Below are 19354 nucleotides of genomic sequence, written 5' to 3'. Positions count from 1 at the left end.
CTCTCACTGTTTCTCCCCTCATCCCCAGTCTTAGTTTCCCAATATCTTAAGATCAGTGTCAGCATCAGTAGATAACCCTGATTAACTGAGTCAAGTCCCAGCTCCTCCACTTAATAGTTTGTGAAATTGTGCTAATTAATTAATCTCACCAAACCTTGTTCATTTGTAATCTAAAAACTGGAGATGATAATAGTATCATTAGTAATCATTTCAGAACACATATCAGAGTATTATTATGAGGATTAAATGAAATAATCTATGTGAAACACTGAAACATAGTGATAATCTATGCTAAACGTTGTGCTTAACATAAAGTAAGTATTCAAAATATATGTTATTAGCTGGGTGTGGTGGCTCACACCTGTAATCCTAGCACTTTGGGAGGCCGAGGTGGGAGGATTACTTGAGGTCAGGAGTTCGAGACCAGCCTGGCCAACATGGTGAAACCCCGTCTCTAGTAAAAATACAAAATTAGCTGGACCTGATGGTGGGTGCCTGTAATCTCAGTTATTCAGGAGGCTAAGGCAGGAGAATTGCTTGAATCTGGGAGGCGGTGGTTGCAGTGAGCCAAGATGACACCACTGTACTCCAGCCTGGGCAACAGAGCGAGACTCTGTCTCAGAAACAAAGTAAAGAGTTATAATTATTTTAGATTTTAACTCAATCCCAAAATGCAAGTGTATAAGAAATATTTCAATATAAATCGAGCTCATTTTGACTTTGAACACTACCTCCCCAATTCAATTCAGCTGGGCTGTTAAGAAATTCAGTCTGTCATTCTTTTTTTTAGAGTCTGGCTCTGTTGCCCAGGCTGGAGTACAATGGTGCAATCTTGGCTCACTGCAACCTCTGCCTCCTGGGTTCAACCGATTCTTCTGCCTCAGCCTCCCAAGTAGCTGGAACTACAGGCACGCGCCACCACCCCCAGCTAATTTTTGTATTTTTAGTAGAGATGGGGTTTCACCATGTCGGCCAGGATGGTTTTGATCTCTTGACCTTGTGATCCGCCCGCCTCGGCCTCCTGAAGTGCTGGGATTATAGGCGTGAGCCACTATGCCCAGCCTTTATTTATTTATTAATTTTTTTGAGACAGAGCCTTGCTCTGTCACCCAGGCTAGAGTGCAGTGGCACCATCTCAACTCACTGCAAGCTCCGCCTCCCAAGTTCAAGTCATTCTCCTGCCTCAGCCTCCTGATTTCAAATCATTTGTCTTTACTTCCTTCAGGATTTTACGTAGAAAGCAAACCTCTTCCCTTAAGAATAAAATAGAGGCCGGGTGTAGTGGCTCATGCCTGTAATCCCAGCACTTTGGCAGGCCAAGGTGGGTGGATCACCTGAGGTCAGGAGTTTGAGACCAGCCTGGCCCACCTGGTGAAACCCCGTCTCTACTAAAAATACAAAAATTAGCTGGGTGTGGTGGCAGGCGCCTATAATCCCAGCTACTTGGGAGACTGAGGCAGGAGAATCACTTGAACCCGGGAGGCAGAGGTTGCAGTGAGCTGAGATTGCCCCACTGCACTCCAGCCTGGGCGACAGAACAAGACTGGCTCAAAAAAAAAAGAAAGAAAGAAAGAAAGAAAGAAAAAATAGGCCGGGCACAGTGGCTCACACCTGTAATCCCACCACTTTGGGAGGCTGGGGCGGGCAGATCACCTGAGGTCGGCAGTTCGAGACCAGCGTGACCAACATGGCGAAACCCCGTCTCTACTAAAAATATAAAATTAGCCAGGCATGGTGGCACATGCCTGTAATCCCAGCTATTCGGGAGGCTGGGGCAGGAGAATCGCTTGAACCCAGGAGGCGGAGGTTGCAGTGAGCCGAGAAGAAAAAAAAAAAGAATAAAATAGAACCACCAATGTAGAACTTGAATAAACAAAGCTACATATGGCCTTTTGGACCATGTATTGACTTCATGTCAATCTGAACAGCCCCTAGAAGAACACCTTAGTCTATTCTAAACCAGTGGGATAGACTAGAACAGAGATGGCCACAGCTGCAAACTTGCCCGTTTTTGTTTCTCTTCTGTTGCTCATAAGCAAAACTGAGGGATCTTTTTTTTTTTTTGAGACAGAGTCTCACTCTGTCACCCAGGCTAGAGTGCAGTGGTGCGATCTCAGCTCGCTGCAGCCTCCACCTCCCAGGTTCGAGCAATTCTCTGCCTCAGCCTCCTGAGGAGCTGGGATTACGGGCGCCCGCCACCATGTCCGGCTAATTTTTGTATTTTTAGTAGAGATGGGGTCTCATCATCTTGGCCAGGCTGGTCTTGAACTCCTGACCTCGTGATCCACCCACCTCAGCCTCCCTAAGTGCTGGAATTACAGGTGTGAGCCACCGCGCCCAGCCTAAAGCTGAGGGATGTTAAAAATCTAAAATAAAAAAGACGGACAATACCAAATGCTAGTGAGGATGTGAAGCAACTCTTATACCCTGTAGGATGGTAATGTAACTTCGTATAACCACTTTAGGAAATTGGCGTTATCTACAAAAGCTCTAAACGTACATTTCTTGTGACCCAGCAATTTCCCTCCTAACTACATACCCCAAAGAAAAGGGTGTGAATGTTTACCAAAAGACACTTATGAGGATGTTCATAGTAGCAGTATATTAATAGCTAAAAATTAGAAACTACTTAAATGTTCATGAACAATAGAATAGATAAATAAAATATGGCATAGTCATACAATAAAATATTAAACAGCAGTAAAAATGAATGAATTACAATTTTACACAACATGGATGAATCATACAAACATAATGTTGAATAAAAGAAGCCAGACACAGGGTACATACTATATCATTCCCGTGGTCCTATTTGGGAGGCTGAGGCAGGAAGATTGCTTGAGTCTGGGAGTTTGAGGCTGTAATGAGCTGTGATCACACCACTGCACTCCAGCCTGGGTAACAGAGCAAGACCTTGTCTTTAAAAAAACAAACAAAAAACAAGGAAAATAAGCTATGGTGTTAGATATTAGGATAGAATATATCTTTTGTGGGTATAGTGACTGGCAGGGGGCCTGAGGCAGTTTTGGGGGTTCTGATAATCCTTTCTTTCTTAAATCTGGGTGCCGGTAACTAGCTTGTGTTCACTTTATGAACATTTATCAATCTGTACGTTATAATTTGTACACTTTGTATGTTGTGCGTCAACAAAAAGTTCACTTGTCCCACAAACAAATGCTCGGGGGTGTACAGAGAGGTCAAACTATGCTCACTGCCGTAAAGAACATGTCCCTCTTGGAAGGCATCACTGAGGAAGAGAGGCACTGGGGTTTGTTCTTCATAAAGGGTAGGGTTTAGATGGGAGAAGAGTTGAGGACATTACAAAATGAAGGAACTTTAAGCTGGGCACGGTGGCATGCACCTGTAGATCCAGCTACTTGGGAGGCTGAGGCATGAAGATCCTTTGAGCCCAGGAGTTCAAGTCCAGCCTGGGCAACACAGCAAGCCCTGTTTTTATATATATATATATAAATGAATGAAGAAAGTCTTCAGAGAAGAGAAGAGAAAAGAAAAGGGAAAGAAAAATGAAGGAACTTTGTTAACCAGTAGGCCAGAGGTAAAATTGTGCGAGATGAGTTTGGGAGACGATGAATTGATCAGGTTAGCTGGAGTGCAGGGTAAATGGCTGAAGAGTTAAGACTGAATACTCAGCTGGGGTCAGACTGGCTTCAAATGCTAAAGCTCAGATGGGTGGCCGTTGGCCCAGTGAGAGCCAGAGATGTGCTTTGTTTCCTCTACAGTGATTTTTTTTTTCAGCGTATCCCCAATGTTCAGCAATTGGGGGAGGTCATATAAAATAACCATTAGAGGAGTTCAGATTTTTGGCAGTACTGTGATTATACATTTTATTGTGGGAAATGAGGAATATTTCTTTATGCTAAACATAGAAAGCTTTTTTTTTTTTTTTTTTGAGATGGAGTCTTGCTCTGTCGCCCAGGCTAGAGTGCAATGGCACGATCTTGGTTCACTGCAACCTCTGCCTCCCGGGTTCAAGCAATTCTCCTGCCTCAGCCTTCTAAGTAGATGGGATTACAGGCATGCGCCACAATGGCCAGCCAATTTTGTATTTTTAGTAGAGATGGGGTTTCACCATGTTGGCCAGGCTGGTCTCAAACCCCTGACTTCAAGTGATCCACCCGCCTTGGCCTCCCAAAGTGGTGGGATTATAGGCGTGAGCCACCGCGCCCGGCCCACAGAAAGCGTTTAACATGTACAGAACTTACTTTATTTTTCTACTTGGTACTTGTTGGCTTTTTTTTTTTTTTGAGACAGGGTCTTACTCTGCCACCCAGGCTGGAGTGCAGTGGCATAATTACAGCTCACCACAGCCTGGACCTCCCAGGCTCAAGTGATCCTCCCACCTCAGCCTCCAAAGTAGTTGAAGACTACAGGCTCACACCACCATGCCTGGCTAAATTTTTTTATTTTTTGTAGAGATGGGGTCTTGCTATGTTGCCCAGGCTGGTCTCCAACTCCTAGGCTTAAGCGCTTCTCTCATCTGGCCTCCCAACATGCTGGAATTAGAGGCAGTGAGCCACCATGCCTGGCCATAGGCATTTTTATTTGCGATTTGGCAGTTAGGGGGCTTAATATTCATAAGTATGTATACTAAACCATTTGAGAATTCTCCTGGGAAGCTTTTTAGAGAATTTGAAATTAAAGAGATTATTTTGTGAAATTATTTTTATTATGGCATACTTCATAGTATCTCAGAGCTTCTCAGGTTTTTCTTTTTTCTGACATGGAGTTTTGCTCTTGTCACCCAGGCTGGAGTGCAATGGTGTAATCTTGGCTCACTGCACCCTCTGCCTCCCGGGTTCAAGCAATTCTCCTGCCTCAGCCTCCCAAGTAACTGGGATTACAACCACCTGCCATCATGCCCAGCTAATTTTTGTATTTTTTTTTTTTTTTTTTTTGAGACGGAGTCTTGCTCTGTCGCCCAGGCTGGAGTGCAGTGGCGCAATCTCGGCTCACTGCAAGCTCCGCCTCCCGGGTTCACGCCATTCTCCTGCCTCAGCCTCTCCGAGTAGCTGGGACTACAGGCACCCGCCACCATGCCCGGCTAATTTTTTGTATTTTTTTTTTAGTAGAGACGGGGTTTCACCGTGGTCTCGATCTCCTGACCTCGTGATCCGCCCGCCTCGGCCTCCCAAAGTGCTGGGATTACAAGCGTGAGCCACCACGCCCGGCCTTAATTTTTGTATTTTTATAGAGACGGGGTTTCACCCTGTTGGCCAGGATGGTCTCGAACTCCTGACCTCAGGTGATCCACCTGTCTCAGCCTCCCAAAGTGCTGGGATTACAGGCGTGAGCCACTGTGCCCAGCCAGGAAAATATTTTCATCTAGAATTTTAGCAATTTTTTGAGAATAACCAGTAATAATTTTCTTTTTCATTTTAGGTACTCCAGTAATTAAAGGGGATGAGGAAGAAGATAACTAATGCCACGCTTTCCACTGTGTGTTAACTTATTTAAATGTCATAAGAACAATAGATAAATTTTATATAATTGTCTATTTTAAAGATTCTGTATGGGACAAAAGTTTCTTAAGATAAAACAGATCACTCATTCTCATCTTTTTTTTTTCCCTTAACTTATTCAGTGTTTCTCCCCAAAACTGGTAATGCCAACCTTATATATCCTATTCCTCTTTTTAGAAACCACAAATTTTCAATTTTTGTCTTCAGTCTCAGTTATGTACTGTGTAGCCCCATCTACTAAAACAAACCCTTGTAGACCATTTTTAATAACAAAGGAACAAATGATTTTTTAGTTTGTTCATTTTTTTAGGTTAGACATTTTAAAAGATGTACATTTGAAAATTTAGAACATTTTTCCTGAAGGTCTGTCTCTGTACAATTCAGAAGCACAAATATATCATGCCTTTAGCTCAGAAGGCAGCATGGTGATGGGAAGAGTTCCTCTTAGAAATACAGCAGGTCTGGAACCAAGACTCCAAAGTTCCATTGGAAAAGATATGGTGAAAAAAGGAAAACTTAGTATCTCAGAGACCTTCTAGTCTGTATTATACTTATTTGTTTTTCCAAAAATGTGTACATTGTCAACTGGAATTTAGGTTGTTTTTTTATATGCATGGCCACTTGAGTCATTGTGTACAGTCAGTCATTCTGTGATCTCAGTCAGTGGTTAAAATGACTGTCATGACCATTTCTTTGACTGATAATGTGGCCATGTTACTCATGTGGACTTGGCCTTAAGCACACATTTTGGTTTTATAGTTCCTTATGTGTTTAAAGCATTAGTTATATTTGAATTCCTAGACTAAATGCTGGCCATTGATGTATGTCAAAATTTACCCTAATGATTTGGTCTGGTGACCCTCATTGTTGGGAAAAGTGACTATCATGGTTATAAGTAAGGGTATAATGAAACTTAGCATTTCAAAATATATTTTTTGAGAAGTTCTAAGTTAAACAGCTCTTAAAATGTATTATGTACGTGGTTGTGGAGGGAAGGGAGATGTTTCAGTATGAGATCCCAGGCAAATGGCAATATGTTTGAGGATTGTCTCCTACATAAAGCAGTGTAGGTGATTTAACCTCAAAATTGCAAAGCAATAGTTAGATGCAGAGGTTAGAATTTATCATGTAAACAAAAAATCTTTCAGGAAAATGTAAGACATTGTAGTCAGTAAGCAGATGAAGTCATAGGAGGCCATGGCTGAATCACTATTAGATTGCAGAAAAGAAGTCAGGGGCCCTCTGCCAAATTGTGCCTAAAGTCCCTCAGAGACTGTTGATTCTGGTTTCCCCATCTACTTGTGTGATTTTACTTTCATAAAATCACAGTGAAAGAGGGAAGAATCATCTTTAAAAAGTGATTGCATAAGTAGTCCTGGGTTTCAGAAGATTTCAGCTATCATTTATATAGGAATTACTTGATTTTTCTAAGTTACTCTGATCAAAACGGACCACTGCTTTGACAATCAACTCTAAATACAAACTAGAGGCCAGGCACGGTGGCTCATGCCTGTCATCCCAGCACTTTGGGAGGCCGAGGCGGGCGGATCATCCGAGATCAGGAGTTCAAGACCAGCCTGACCAGCATGGTGAAACCCCATCTCTACTAAAAATCCAAAATTAGCCGGGCATGGTGGTAGGCGCCTGTAGTCCCAACTACTCAGGAGGCTGAGGCAGGAGAATCATTTGAACCCGGGAGGCAGAGGTTGCAGTGAGCCGAGATTGCTCCACTGCACTCCAGCCTGGGCAACAGAGCGAGACTCCATATTTAAAAAAAAAAAAAAGGAGGAAAACTTGGTCTAACATCCTTTTAGTTTTCTTTTCTCTCTTCTTTTCAATCTGATAGGAAGAAACCTTATTCTACTCTAGCTGGTTTATGCATTCAAAGCCTTTGGACATTTCTTTTATGAACCATAGGCAATGAGCCTTCATTCTCCTTGGTGATGTTTAAGTTCCACAAACTGAGAGGGAAGATGATCTTCTTAAAGTCTGCACTTCCTCCAGTAGGCAAGCTTGAAGCCATGTTGATATGGATATGTTTTCTAAAAGTAACCCTGGAAGTGAATATAATAGGAAGTGAATGATTTCATATTGAATTTATTTGTAAAATGGTTGAGTTTTGGTGTTTGTTTTTTCTGAATTCTGTAATATAGAAACTGGTTCTCTTTCTCCTTGTTTCTCAATGACTTTTAATTACAGGTAGTTCTCAGACAAATGTAAGATACTTTTCTCTGTCCATTTCATGCAAAATTCATATTCAGTATCATTCAACCAATCTTTGAATGACTTCTATGCATCCCTGTTCATGGAACCCATGCCATTAGAAAATGGCAGTTGGGATGTATGAAGAAATGTAGGATATTCTCTCAAATCATTCCCTAAATTATCCTTTACTGCTGCAAATTTAGCTGATATAAATGCCTTTGGTTTATGCCTCTTGGATCAGATATTTGACCTATGTGGAATAGATTATCTCTGTGCTTCCGGTTTAAGACGTTAAGCCATTTTAGTGGATCATTTAAATTTTTTCTATTCTGTTTTTTTTGTTTTGTTTTGTTTTAAACAGAGTCTCACTCCCGAGTAGCTGGGACCACAGGCATGTGCCATCATGCCTGGCCTATTTTTGTATTTTTAGTAAAGATGGGGTTTCACCATGTTGGCCAGGCTTGTCTTAAACTCCTAACTTCAGGTGACCTGCCCACATTGGCCTCCCAAAGTGCTAGGATTACAGGCACGAGCCACCGCACCTGACCAAATTTCTTCTATTCTTGTAAGTGATGGTAAGACTCTGGAATCAGTCCAGTATTTTAGTTTTTCACAGCAAATTTGATTTTAGTCTACCAAGGAGTTTAACTTTTCTATATTCCCTAACTCTAAGATTAGGGCTATATTACCTAGACAGGCCTTAAAAGGTTTTTGTGTTGTTCTCTGTTAATAAGAATTTGTTCCTTTAAACCAGAGGATCAACCTTGGAACTATTAACATCTTGGGATTGATAATTCCTTGTTGTTGGGGGCTGTCCTGTGTACTTAGGATGTTCAGCTGCAGCCCTGGCCTCTACCCACTAGATTCCAGTAGACCCCCTCCTCGGCCATGACAACAAAGATATCTCCAGACATTGCCATCTGTCCCTTGGGTAGGAGGGTGGGAACAAATTCTCCCTTAGTTGTACTTTTTATACCAACATCACTTATGTCCGGGGTCCATTTATTTTTGGTATTTTTTTTTTTTTTTTTTTTTTGAGACAGAGTCTTGCTCTGTCGCCTAGGCTGGAGTGCAGTGGCGCAATCTCGGCTCACCAGAACCTCTGCCTCCCGGGTTCAAGCAATTCTTCTGCCTCAGCCTCCCAAGTAGCTGGGACTGCAGGCATGCGCCACCATGCCTGGCTAATTTTTGTATTTTTAGTAGAGACGGCGTTTCATCATATTGGCCAGGCTGGTCTCAAACTCCTGACCTCGTGATCTGCCTGCCTCAGCCTCCCAAAGTGCTGGGATTACAGACGTGAGCCACTGAGACCGGCTGTAATGCTCATTTTCATAATTTTCATGTAATATTAGAAACTCAGGGCTGGAAGGTTCAACTTCTCTTTTTTGAAGCAGGGTCTCAACTTTTATTTCTAAGCATTCTTGCTTATCTTAGGACAGTGATTATTAACCTACCTCTCTGTTTCTATCAACAGAAGCCAACTTTATAATAGATTTTGCTTTGTCTCTAAAGTTTATATTTTGAGTGTACTTTAGAAAATAGGTCATCATTCTTTAAGCGTCATTCATTGTCTAATAATGCACATAATTTTGCAGACCATGGCAGTCATTAAATACAGAAAAATACTGTGTAAAATTTGATAATCTTGTAGGAAAGTTAGCTGATGTAGACATCAATTTTGGATGTGATCAGAAGAATGTCTGCTTAAGATAACTGGTCAATAACTGGTATGGTTACTGGATTCATTCCACATATGACGGTATAAGGCACTTAAATGTGTTTCCTGGTTGGGCACTGTGGCTCCTGCCTGTAATCCCAGCACTTTGGGAGGCCGTGGTGGGCAGATCACTTGAGGAGTTCGAGACCAGCCTGGCCAACATGGTGAAACCGCGTGTCTACCAAAAATATAAAAAGTTAGCCGGGTGTGGTAGTGCATGCCTGTAATCTCAGCTACTCGGGAGGCTGAGGCAGGAGAATTGCTTGAACCCGGGAGGCAGAGGCTTCAGTGAGCCGAGATCGTGTGACTGTACTCCAGCCTGGGCGACGGAGTGAGTCTCCATCTCAAAAAGAAAAAAAAATGTGGTACTTTTGTGGAAAGTGGAATTTGAACTTGAATAAGCACTTCTTTTGACACCTTTTACCAGTGGTCTGAAGCAGAATAAGGAAGAATAAGAAATGAATCTTGACTATTGACTTATTCTGAGAATTGGTGATGTGTAAAGAGAGTTGGAATCTTCTACCTGGGTTTTTCTCAGGGCTAAATGGAAAAGCATAGGGCCCAGAAAGGTTGGAGTTAATCATTCACTTAAAAGCATTAGGAGAAAGTGTCAAAGCATCAGTCATGAATAGATTGTGTCTCTCTGACTACAGTCAGACCATCAATTCCCTAAGACCTTATACACTGTAAGTGTTGGTAAAGGAAGAAAACTGCTAAATTGCATGTTACCCTTTACTAGAAATTCATTCCTTTGACACAGATTTTATTTATTTGGGGCTGTTTAATGTGTCTGTAAATAATGAAATATAAAAGCAAGATTCAGTGTAGCAGAGTTGGTGCTTCTTCTGACAAGCTAACTTGACCATATTTCTTTATCTTTGCACTAACATGTATCATATTGTTTTCTTTTTGTAAACCATAAAATGGGCGAACTTCCAAAAATCAAGCGTCATGTTTTAAAATCATGGAAATTTTAGAAATACCATATCTGTATCTCTATTCCTGCATTTTATAAATCTGTAAAGGAAGAAAACTGAAAGGAAGAACTAGACTCTTACCTTTCTCTGACCTAAGATAAACTGATAAAACTTTTTACTTGATATTTGGAGAAGTCATTAACTGGATTCTAGTTAATTTCCCATATTGGGCAGTTTAGAGGAGACCCAGCCAACCAAATTACGATCTAGCAAATTTAACATGGGGAAAGAGGGATAGTAAACTATTTTTCAGTAGATTTGCACTTTAAACTTACGAACTGGATGTTGGTGGAAAGGACTTCCATAGGGCAGATGGGTAAATGTCTAGCCTGCACTTGGATGTTAGAGAATCAAACCTCACCCTTGCTCGTTCTAAACCCACATGAGTAGTTACTGTCTTTTGACATAGTCAGAGTCAGGATTTCCCTTTTTCCCTACTTGAGTCATCTTCCATGTCTGTTACATCCAAGATCACCCCCCTGGGGGATGTGTCAAGTAGTTCTCCTACTCAGAATAGAAGCTTTGCGAATTATCATTCTCACCTCTAGATTTTAAATGAATGTAGAGTTGTCTAACATTATATGGGTGGGAGGCTCTTTGCCTCTGTGATCAGTAGGGTACCTGCCTCTGAGGTGCTACTGCCTAGAGGGATCACTCCCATCAAAAGACTGGTGAGTTGGAAGCTAAGAGCACATGCGCATAGCCAGCTCCTCTCCTAGGCTGGCAGTCATGATTACGAGCATCATTCCAGAATCTTTGGCTTCTAGAACCAACTCCATTCTGAAGAACATTTTAACATCTATGAATACTTTGGTAATCTTTTATACACAGGAGTTTTGTAGCATGACTTTATGACTAAACGTATTGTGAATTAAGTTATTTAGAAATGTTGAGTTTCTGAATGTTATTTTGTGAGATTTGTTTTAAAATAGTAATAAATTGTGTTATTTTGTAAAAAAAGCATATTTTTGGTACATGATTATTAGTTTTAGCTAATATAGAGCAATTATATAAACTTCTAGTGATATTCAGTCCAAAGAAATTCAGCCTTTGGATAACATATACCATGCAGTTTGTGTGGTGTGTGTGTGTGTGCACGTGCGTGAGAAAGTGAAAGAGAGGGGTGTTTTTTTTTGTTTTTGTTTTTGTTTTGAGATGGAGTCTCACTCTGTTGCCCAGGCTGGAGTGCAGTGGCACAGTCTCGGCTTACTGCAACCTCCACCTCCCGTGTTCAAGCTAGTCTCCTGCCTCAGCCTCCCGAGTAGCTGGGACTACAGGCACACACCACCATACCTGGCTAATTTTTGTATTTTTAGTAGAGATGAAGTTTCACCATGCTGGCCAGGCTGGTCTTGAACTCTTGACCTCGTGATCTGCCTGCCACGGCCTCCCAAAGAGCTAGGATTACAGGCATGAGCCACCGTGCACGGCCAGAGGCGTTCATTTCTTTAGCTAAGTTTTTTTTTTTTTTAGTAGGTTTTTTTCGTCTAGGCTTGTAACTCTTCCTCAGTTCTTTGAGCACTATTTTAAATTATTAGGTTCCTGGAAAGAGTGCTTCCAGGGACAGCAAGTTACTACTGCACTTGACCATACCTAGTCCTCACCTGATTACCAGAAGGTATGCAAGGTAAAGGTTAGCTGATTGATAGGCCCTGAGTTGAGAAAAAGAATCACCAAGCAATAGCAGTAACATTACACATTTTGCCAGCACATTTTCAGTGCTATCAGCTAAAACGTAATTTTGGTCGCAAAATAGGACTGTAGGGTAGTTTCTACTTCTTATTCCAGTTGTTTGATTATGAGGATACATTTCTTGCTGCTGTCCTCCACTAAACAGCAGACATATTGCCAGGTGTGGTGGCTCATGCCTGTAATCCCAGTGCTTTGGGAGGCCAAGGCAGGAGTTTGAGACCAGCCTAGGCAACATCGTGAGACCCCATCTCTACCAAAAAAAAAAAAAAAATTTAGTTGGGCATGGCAATGCCACCTGTGGGCCTAGCTACTGGGGAGGCTGAGGCAGGATTGCTTGAACCCAGAAGTTTGAGGTTACAGTGAGCTATGATCATGTCACTGCAAGACCCTGTCCCTAAAAAAAGGAAAAACAAAAGACAAATTTCAATTTCTGAGCTTATAAAAAGCCTTAATCCAGATCATAAATATCCCATTGTTATTTTTAGTTCATTGTTTCCTAGAACAAAGGATGGACATTTAGGATCCTGACATTGATTTATGTCATATATATGTATTGCATTGAATATATATGTGTGCATGTAGATATATACAATTGTTATATATAATTAAAAGTCAGAATCTTAGGTGATAACTTCCCTCCTAAGAATGCAGCCAACTCTGCATCTATGAAAAGAAGGTATATCCCTATGTTTAAACTGTAGAAGGATGTCCATAACATATTGGGCCAAAAATAAAACCCCAAGCACACACCAAACAAAACAAAACAAACAAACCCCCCCCCCCGAAGAATCCTTATATACCTAATTTGTTTTTTTTGTGCATCTGTGTGTGTGGTTTTTTGCTTTGTTTTTTTCGAGACAGGGTCTTGTTCCATCACCCCAGGTTGGAGTGCAGTGGCATGTTCATAGATCACTGCAACCTTGAACTCCTGGGCTCAAGCAATCCTCCTGCATCAGCCTCCTAAATAGCCTGGCTAATTTTTAAATTTACTTATTTTTGTCGAGACAAGGTCTCACTATTTTGCTCAGGCTGGTCTTGAACTCCTGTCCTTAAGCGATCCTCCCACCTCAGCATCCCAAAGTGCTGGGATTACAGGTGTGAGCCACTGCACCTGGCCCGTTTTTAAAAATGTAGTATGTGGGCCAGTTGTGGTGGCTTACGCCTGTAATCCCAGCACTTTTGGAGTACTTTCAAACCACGAGGTCAGGAGTTTGAGACCAGCCTGGCCAACGTGGTGAAACCATCTCTACTAAAAATACAAAAATTAGGCGTAGTGGCACACACCTGTAATCCCAGCTACTTGGGAGGCTGAGGCAGGACGATCACTTGAGGCCAAGAGGCAGAGGTTGCAGTGAGTTGAGATTATGCCACTGCACTCCAGCCTGGGCGACACAGCGAGACTCCATCTCAAAAAAAAAAAAAAAAATGTAGTATGTGTGTATATGTGTGGAGTGGGAGTGTGTACATATATGTGGTGGCTGGTTGGTGTCTGGTGGTGGGAGTGTGTGTGGGTGTGAGGAGAAATGGGAATATATGTTGGGGGTGGTGTTAGGTAACATCGGGTACCTTAAAATGTCACCATACCTTAAGATGGGGCCGGTTCCGGGTTCTTCTCCCCTCCTTGACCGGGCACTGTCTGAACCCGACAAAGGAGGGCCAATCGGAAAGAAGCATCTCCCGCCTTCCCTTGGGCCTGCCCCTAGCCCAATCCACGTAGGACCAAGGGATATAAAACCCAGCACACCAGCAGCCCTCTCTCTCTTCTCTTCCTTCTCCTTGCCTGGTGCCACTCAATACCTCCACCGCTTGATACCTCCAATAAAGATCTCTTGACCGCGACCGGTGTAGTTTGGTCTCCGCCCGGCCCCTTTCATTGGTGCCGTGACTCGGATCGGGACTCCCCACCACCCTCGGTGGGACCCCGATCCCTTTCGGGCTCAGTCCAGACCCCGGCTGGTCTTCGCTCATTCTCCTGTTCGCCCAACACCGGCCTCATCTTGGTAAGTCTTCCCCTCCGGGGTCTACCTCTCTAGGCAGGCAAGAAACCCCATGAAGCGCGTCGCCTCAAGCCCCTAAGGCCATGGTAGACCCCAAATAGCAAAACTGGCCCACATATCCCCTAGACAACCAAAGCAAATGGCCCACTTATGGGTCTCTCGATCCTAACATTCTCCAGGATCTCTACAATTATTGCGAGCGAACAGGAAAATGGGTAGAGATCCCATATATCCACGGCTTCTTCCTCCTACGGGATAGACCTAACCTTTGTCTCCCTTGCAAACCGCAGCAGCTCCTTGCCGCTCTTAAACCACCAACCTCTCCCTCTGCCCCTGACTTCAACCAAGCCGACGAACCCCCCCCATACCACCACCCTCCGCCGCACCCTCCGGCCGCCACCCAACCGGAAGTCGCCCAGTCTCCCGCTGCCCCACCCGCTCCACACCCTCAACCGCCTATCCCGTCAGCCCCGGCCTTCAGCCCCCCCACCACTCGCTCAAAGTCACACCCCCCCCTCCTTGCCCCCCTTAGAGAGGTGGCAGGAGCTGAAGGTATTGTCCGAGTCCACGTCCCCTTTTCTATGGCTGACTTATCACAAATAGAAAAACGCCTAGGCTCCTACACTTCCAATTCTGCTTACCTCATCCAAGCTTATAGCCTAACCTTCCATGCTCTCTAACACCCTCCTCCCCGAGGAGCGAGGAGCGTAGGCGAGTCTAGGAACAAGCTCGAACTTATGCAGATGAGGTTCATCAAACAACCCCAGCCCTACTGCTAGGAGCGCAGGCAGTACCTGAGCATGAGCCCAGTTGGGATTATAACACCCAAAATAGAGTATCAGCCTGAGACCATTTCGCTACTTGCATCATAGCTGGTCTACGGAGGGCAGCTCAAAAGGCAGTTAACTTTGAAAAACTTCATGAAGTCATACAGGATAAAAATGAAAACCCGTCCGCTTTTCTAGACCACCTTACACAGGTACTCCAACAATACACCAACATAGATCCCGAAACCCCAGACAGTAGGCAGTTTTCCTGATATCAAAGGTAAAGTAAAAAAACTGGACAAAGGCCCCCTCACCCCTCAAACTGAGATCTTAGCGACGGCATTTAAGGTGTATCACAATCGAGATGAGAAGGCAAAGAGGCAAAAGTACCAGTTACTGGCACAAGCTCTTCATGCCTCCCCTCGATCACATGGCCATAAGTTGTCATCTGCCCCTCCATCCCAACGTCAGCTCCCAGGGCCCTGTTTCAAATGCGGAAAGGAAGGGCACTGGGTCTGAGAGTGCCCAAATCCCAGGCCCCGCAACCGGCCATGTCCTAAATGCCACCAATCTGGCCACTGGGGCGTAGACTGCCCCGGCTCCCGAAGAGGGGTTGGGCCGGCCACCATCCCAACTTCCGATCTTCTAGGATTGGCCATTCAAGACTGACGGGGCCTTGGGACTTCCTTCCCGACACAAATCATCACCACACAGGAGCCCAGGGTCTCTTTAACAGTGGATGGACGTCCCATCATCTTTACCTCCATTACCTTCAACCCAATCACCCTCCCGCAATCCACCTCACTCATTGCCTTGGTGGCGAGTTCCATGATTCGCTCCTAGCCAGCGTCCTTAAAAACCCACACCACTTCCCCAGCCAACCCCAATATCCTCTCCCCGTCTCCAGCCTGAAAGGATTTATTAGCAAAGCCCCTATCTCCCGAGGTACCCCATCCGAGCCTGTAGAGGCCACATCAAGCAGCCCTTCCTGTCACTCCAACAGGCACTACTCAAAGCCCCAGCCCTACATCTTCCAGACTTAACAACAACCTTTCATTCTATATGTACATGAGCACAATGGCTTGGCTCTTGGAGTCCTAGGTCAGATGCACGGACCCACCTTTGCGGCAGTTGCATACCTGTCCAAACAATTCTGAGAGCGAACTCGGCCCGCAGGGAACTGAGTTTTCTCCTTTCCCTCCTCACTCGTCCGGCCTGGGTTTCCTCCCTTCTCTCGCTCAAAAAATCCTGGTACCAGGTAACCCAGGGCCCTTGGCCTTACAGAGGCCCATCAGTTCTTTCGTTTCAGTGACGACCGGCTCGAAGGTTCTGACTCGCAACACGGCCATCGGCTAATAGGGGATGCCCTGTTCAGCCAGCTGCCGTATACATATACCCCTTCCTCTCTCACCATAGGAGGCTCTGCATCCCTGCCAGCCGACTAGACCCCACCGTGCGAGGGTGGGCCCCCTGCCTTCGGGCCCTGGCTGCAGCCTACCTACTACTTCAAGAGTCAAAGAAATTAACGTTTAGGGCAGCTGTTGTCATTAACTCCCCCCATCAACTCAAGGAACTCCTGACCTACAAAAGTCTACAAACCCTTCCCCCTTGCCGTGTCCTGTCTCTCCTAGTTTCCTTCCTGCATGATTCCGCTGCAACTTTCCAAACATGTGCACCCCTCAATCCCGCCACCCTCCTGCCCGTCTCTCAACATCCTCCCTCACACAACTGTATTGAGATTCTAGAGTCCCTGCTACCTTGTCCAACCCACATTATCGAAGGCCCCTTAAACCACCCTGACCACACGTGGTTCACAGACGGTAGCTCCTTCACCTTCAATGGACAACGCCTCGCAGGATACGCGATAGTATCCCTAACCCAAACTATTGAGGCTAAGTCCTTACCACCCAATACCACCAATCAACAAGCTGAATTAATTGCAGCCACTCGGGCGTTCCAACTGGCAGCAGATACCTCACTCACGCTTACCACATCCTTCTCTCAAGTTCATTCATCCCCAGTCACACAAGGCAATAACAAAGCAATCAAGAAGCCAGGCGCGCGGCTGTAACAACTCTACCCCCCACCGTCATGCTAACCACAGATAGGACACAATAGTCTGACCCCCTAAAACACGCCCTCTTCTCATATCTCCATTCCATTTTCCACACAAGCCCTCAAGCGCTCAAAGCTTTTCTCAACGCCTTCTTTACTCTAGACTCCTCTGACCTCCAGTTCCTTAAACACAAACGCACAAACCCCTCTAAAGCCAGACACACCCGTACCCCACAACCCTCTCAAAGTTCGCCTACTATTCCTAAGGCGTAAGCTGCCGCTCCGAGCCCGCTCTTCTGGCTCTCTGCCTCTTACATCTTCTTCTACGGACCCTCCTCCGCCAACAGGCCCCCTTCACAACCCTACTACCTGTTCACCCTCAAAGAAACCTACAATGCTAACCAGAGGTCACACACCAATGTCATCAGTTACACCCGATGCTCCATTGACGCATCCTCAGTAAACCTTCCCCTCCCTAAACTCACCATAATAAATAGCGGTTAGGACCCTTATTTCCACATGTTCCACTTTGCCATTTGCTTTCCACACCAACAATCCCGCAGCGCCTGTAAAACTGGCCCCAAAACTATGGGTGTCCCTGGACCAGCTGTGTTATGAATTAAATCACCAAAAAAAAACAGACAGACAGACCCCATTCTTATATTATGTCACCAAAACAATGCCTCATCTCCAGCAATTCACATCACCGACCCAGCCAACGCAATCTGGGGCCAGGCAGCCACGGGGAATATACCCAAGCAACGCCTGGTCTTATCCAGCACAAACTATAACCATCACCCGCACCCTAAAAACTGACTCCCAACAGGTTCTAGCCGAAATTAACACACATATTTCTCAAGGAGAGACTGAACTACAATCCCAGCTACACCCACAGGCCAACACAACCTCCATACAGGCTTCCTGGCTTCTGTTCCTCAATAAAGGATTACTACCATTAAACACCTCTCAGGTCCCTACTTCCGATTGTTTCTTATGCGCAAACATCAACAAACCCCCTCTTGCTGCGGTTCCACTATCTAGCTCCATAAACACAAGCAACTCCTCCCCCCTGACCACCGGCTTTGTAATCTCCCATGTCCCCCTCCTTGCCAACCTCAGCGTCCCTATTCCTACCTGTTACAACACCAGCTACCACCCCCCATCGCCCCACAATGTAACATGCAAACAAACTGTCACCCCCCCCAACTTTCCAGCTCCAGACGGCCATTAATTCCTCTATCCCTGGCCCCTGCATACCCACCACACTAGTCCCTCAACTCACATTGCTCTCCTTCTCTGAAGGCCTTCAAGCCTATCAGTTTAATCACCCTAAACCCAACTCTCCTGAGGACCGTTGGGAAAAAAAAGCAATCTTCCTACCTATCATGCTTGGAATCTCTCTAACAACCGCTCTCATAGGTATACAGCGTATCCCAATTTTCAGACGGCCATTGAGGAAACGGCTCAGTCTCTAGCTGCCCTCCAACGACAAATCACATCTCTAGCTGGTGTCACACTTCAAAACCGCCATGCCATCGACCTACTCACAGCTGAAAAAGGCGGTACTTGCATCTTCTTACAGGAGAACTGCTGTTATTACATTAATGAGTCCCAAGTAATCGAAACTAGCATTAAAACCTACATCAGATAAAACGTAAACTAACGAATGCTAGCACTACTCCCTCCCTTTGGGAAACCCTCAAAACCCCCCTCTTAGCTTGGCTCCTTCCCTTTTTAGGCCCCCTAATGGGTATCCTCGCTTTCTGCGCACTACTCCCCTGCCTCATTAAGTTTATGAAAAACCAAATCTCTTCCATATCTAACCAAACATTTAACCAGCTTCTCCTCAGAAACTACCAACTTTTAGCCACCAGCGAGGACGGGACAGGTTCCACAGACGGGCTCACAACCTGCTAACCCAAGCCAGTCATGACAACCGCCAACCGATTCCACAAATTTCTCAATGATCTCTGCGCCGACAGCTGGCTCATCGCCAAGCCATCCCTGCCCCTCAACTGGCTCACAGCACTGGAGGATCTATACCTACAAGGAACGTTACCCCATGCACAACCCTGACAGTTCTCCCTGTGCCCCCTCCCCACAGCGCCCCCACTCAGCAGGAAGCAGCCAGATGAACCACGACGCCCATTTTCCACCATTTAAGAAAACAAAAAGGGAGGAATGTTAGGTAACATGGGGTACCTTAAAATGGCGCCGTACCTTAAGATGGGGCCGGTTCCGGGTTCTTCTCCCCTCCTTGACCGGGCACTGTCTGAACCCGCCAGAGGGCCAATCAGAAAGCAGCATCTCCCGCCTTCCCTTGGGCCCGCCCCTAGCCCAATCCACGTAGACGCAAGGGATATAAAACCCAGCACACCAGCCGCCCTCTCTCCTCTTCTCCTTGCGTGGTGCCCTCGATACCTCCACCGCTCAATACCTCCGATAAAGATCTCTTGACCGCGAC

General features: G+C 45.1%; 2 protein-coding genes across 2 annotated transcripts in view; one reads left to right on the top strand and one right to left on the bottom strand.

The window, feature by feature from the left end:
* DNAL1 (dynein axonemal light chain 1) overlaps positions 1-7649 on the top strand; it is a 52405-nt gene extending 44756 nt beyond the window's left edge. The window contains exon 8 of the mRNA XM_055288883.2: positions 5401-7649. Coding sequence (XP_055144858.1) covers positions 5401-5441 — 41 coding nt within the window. The 3' untranslated portion in view covers positions 5442-7649. The remainder of the gene's footprint in view (positions 1-5400) is intronic.
* The window catches only part of HEATR4 (HEAT repeat containing 4), a 357461-nt gene that overhangs the window by 221852 nt on the left and 116255 nt on the right, over positions 1-19354 (bottom strand). The gene's annotated exons all lie outside the window — the stretch shown is intronic.

Source organism: Symphalangus syndactylus, chromosome 8 (genome assembly GCF_028878055.3).
Source record: "Symphalangus syndactylus isolate Jambi chromosome 8, NHGRI_mSymSyn1-v2.1_pri, whole genome shotgun sequence".
NCBI lineage: Eukaryota > Metazoa > Chordata > Mammalia > Primates > Hylobatidae > Symphalangus > Symphalangus syndactylus.
The sequence above is the reverse complement of the archived record's forward strand: the minus strand, read 5'-3'. Positions and strand labels throughout refer to the sequence as shown.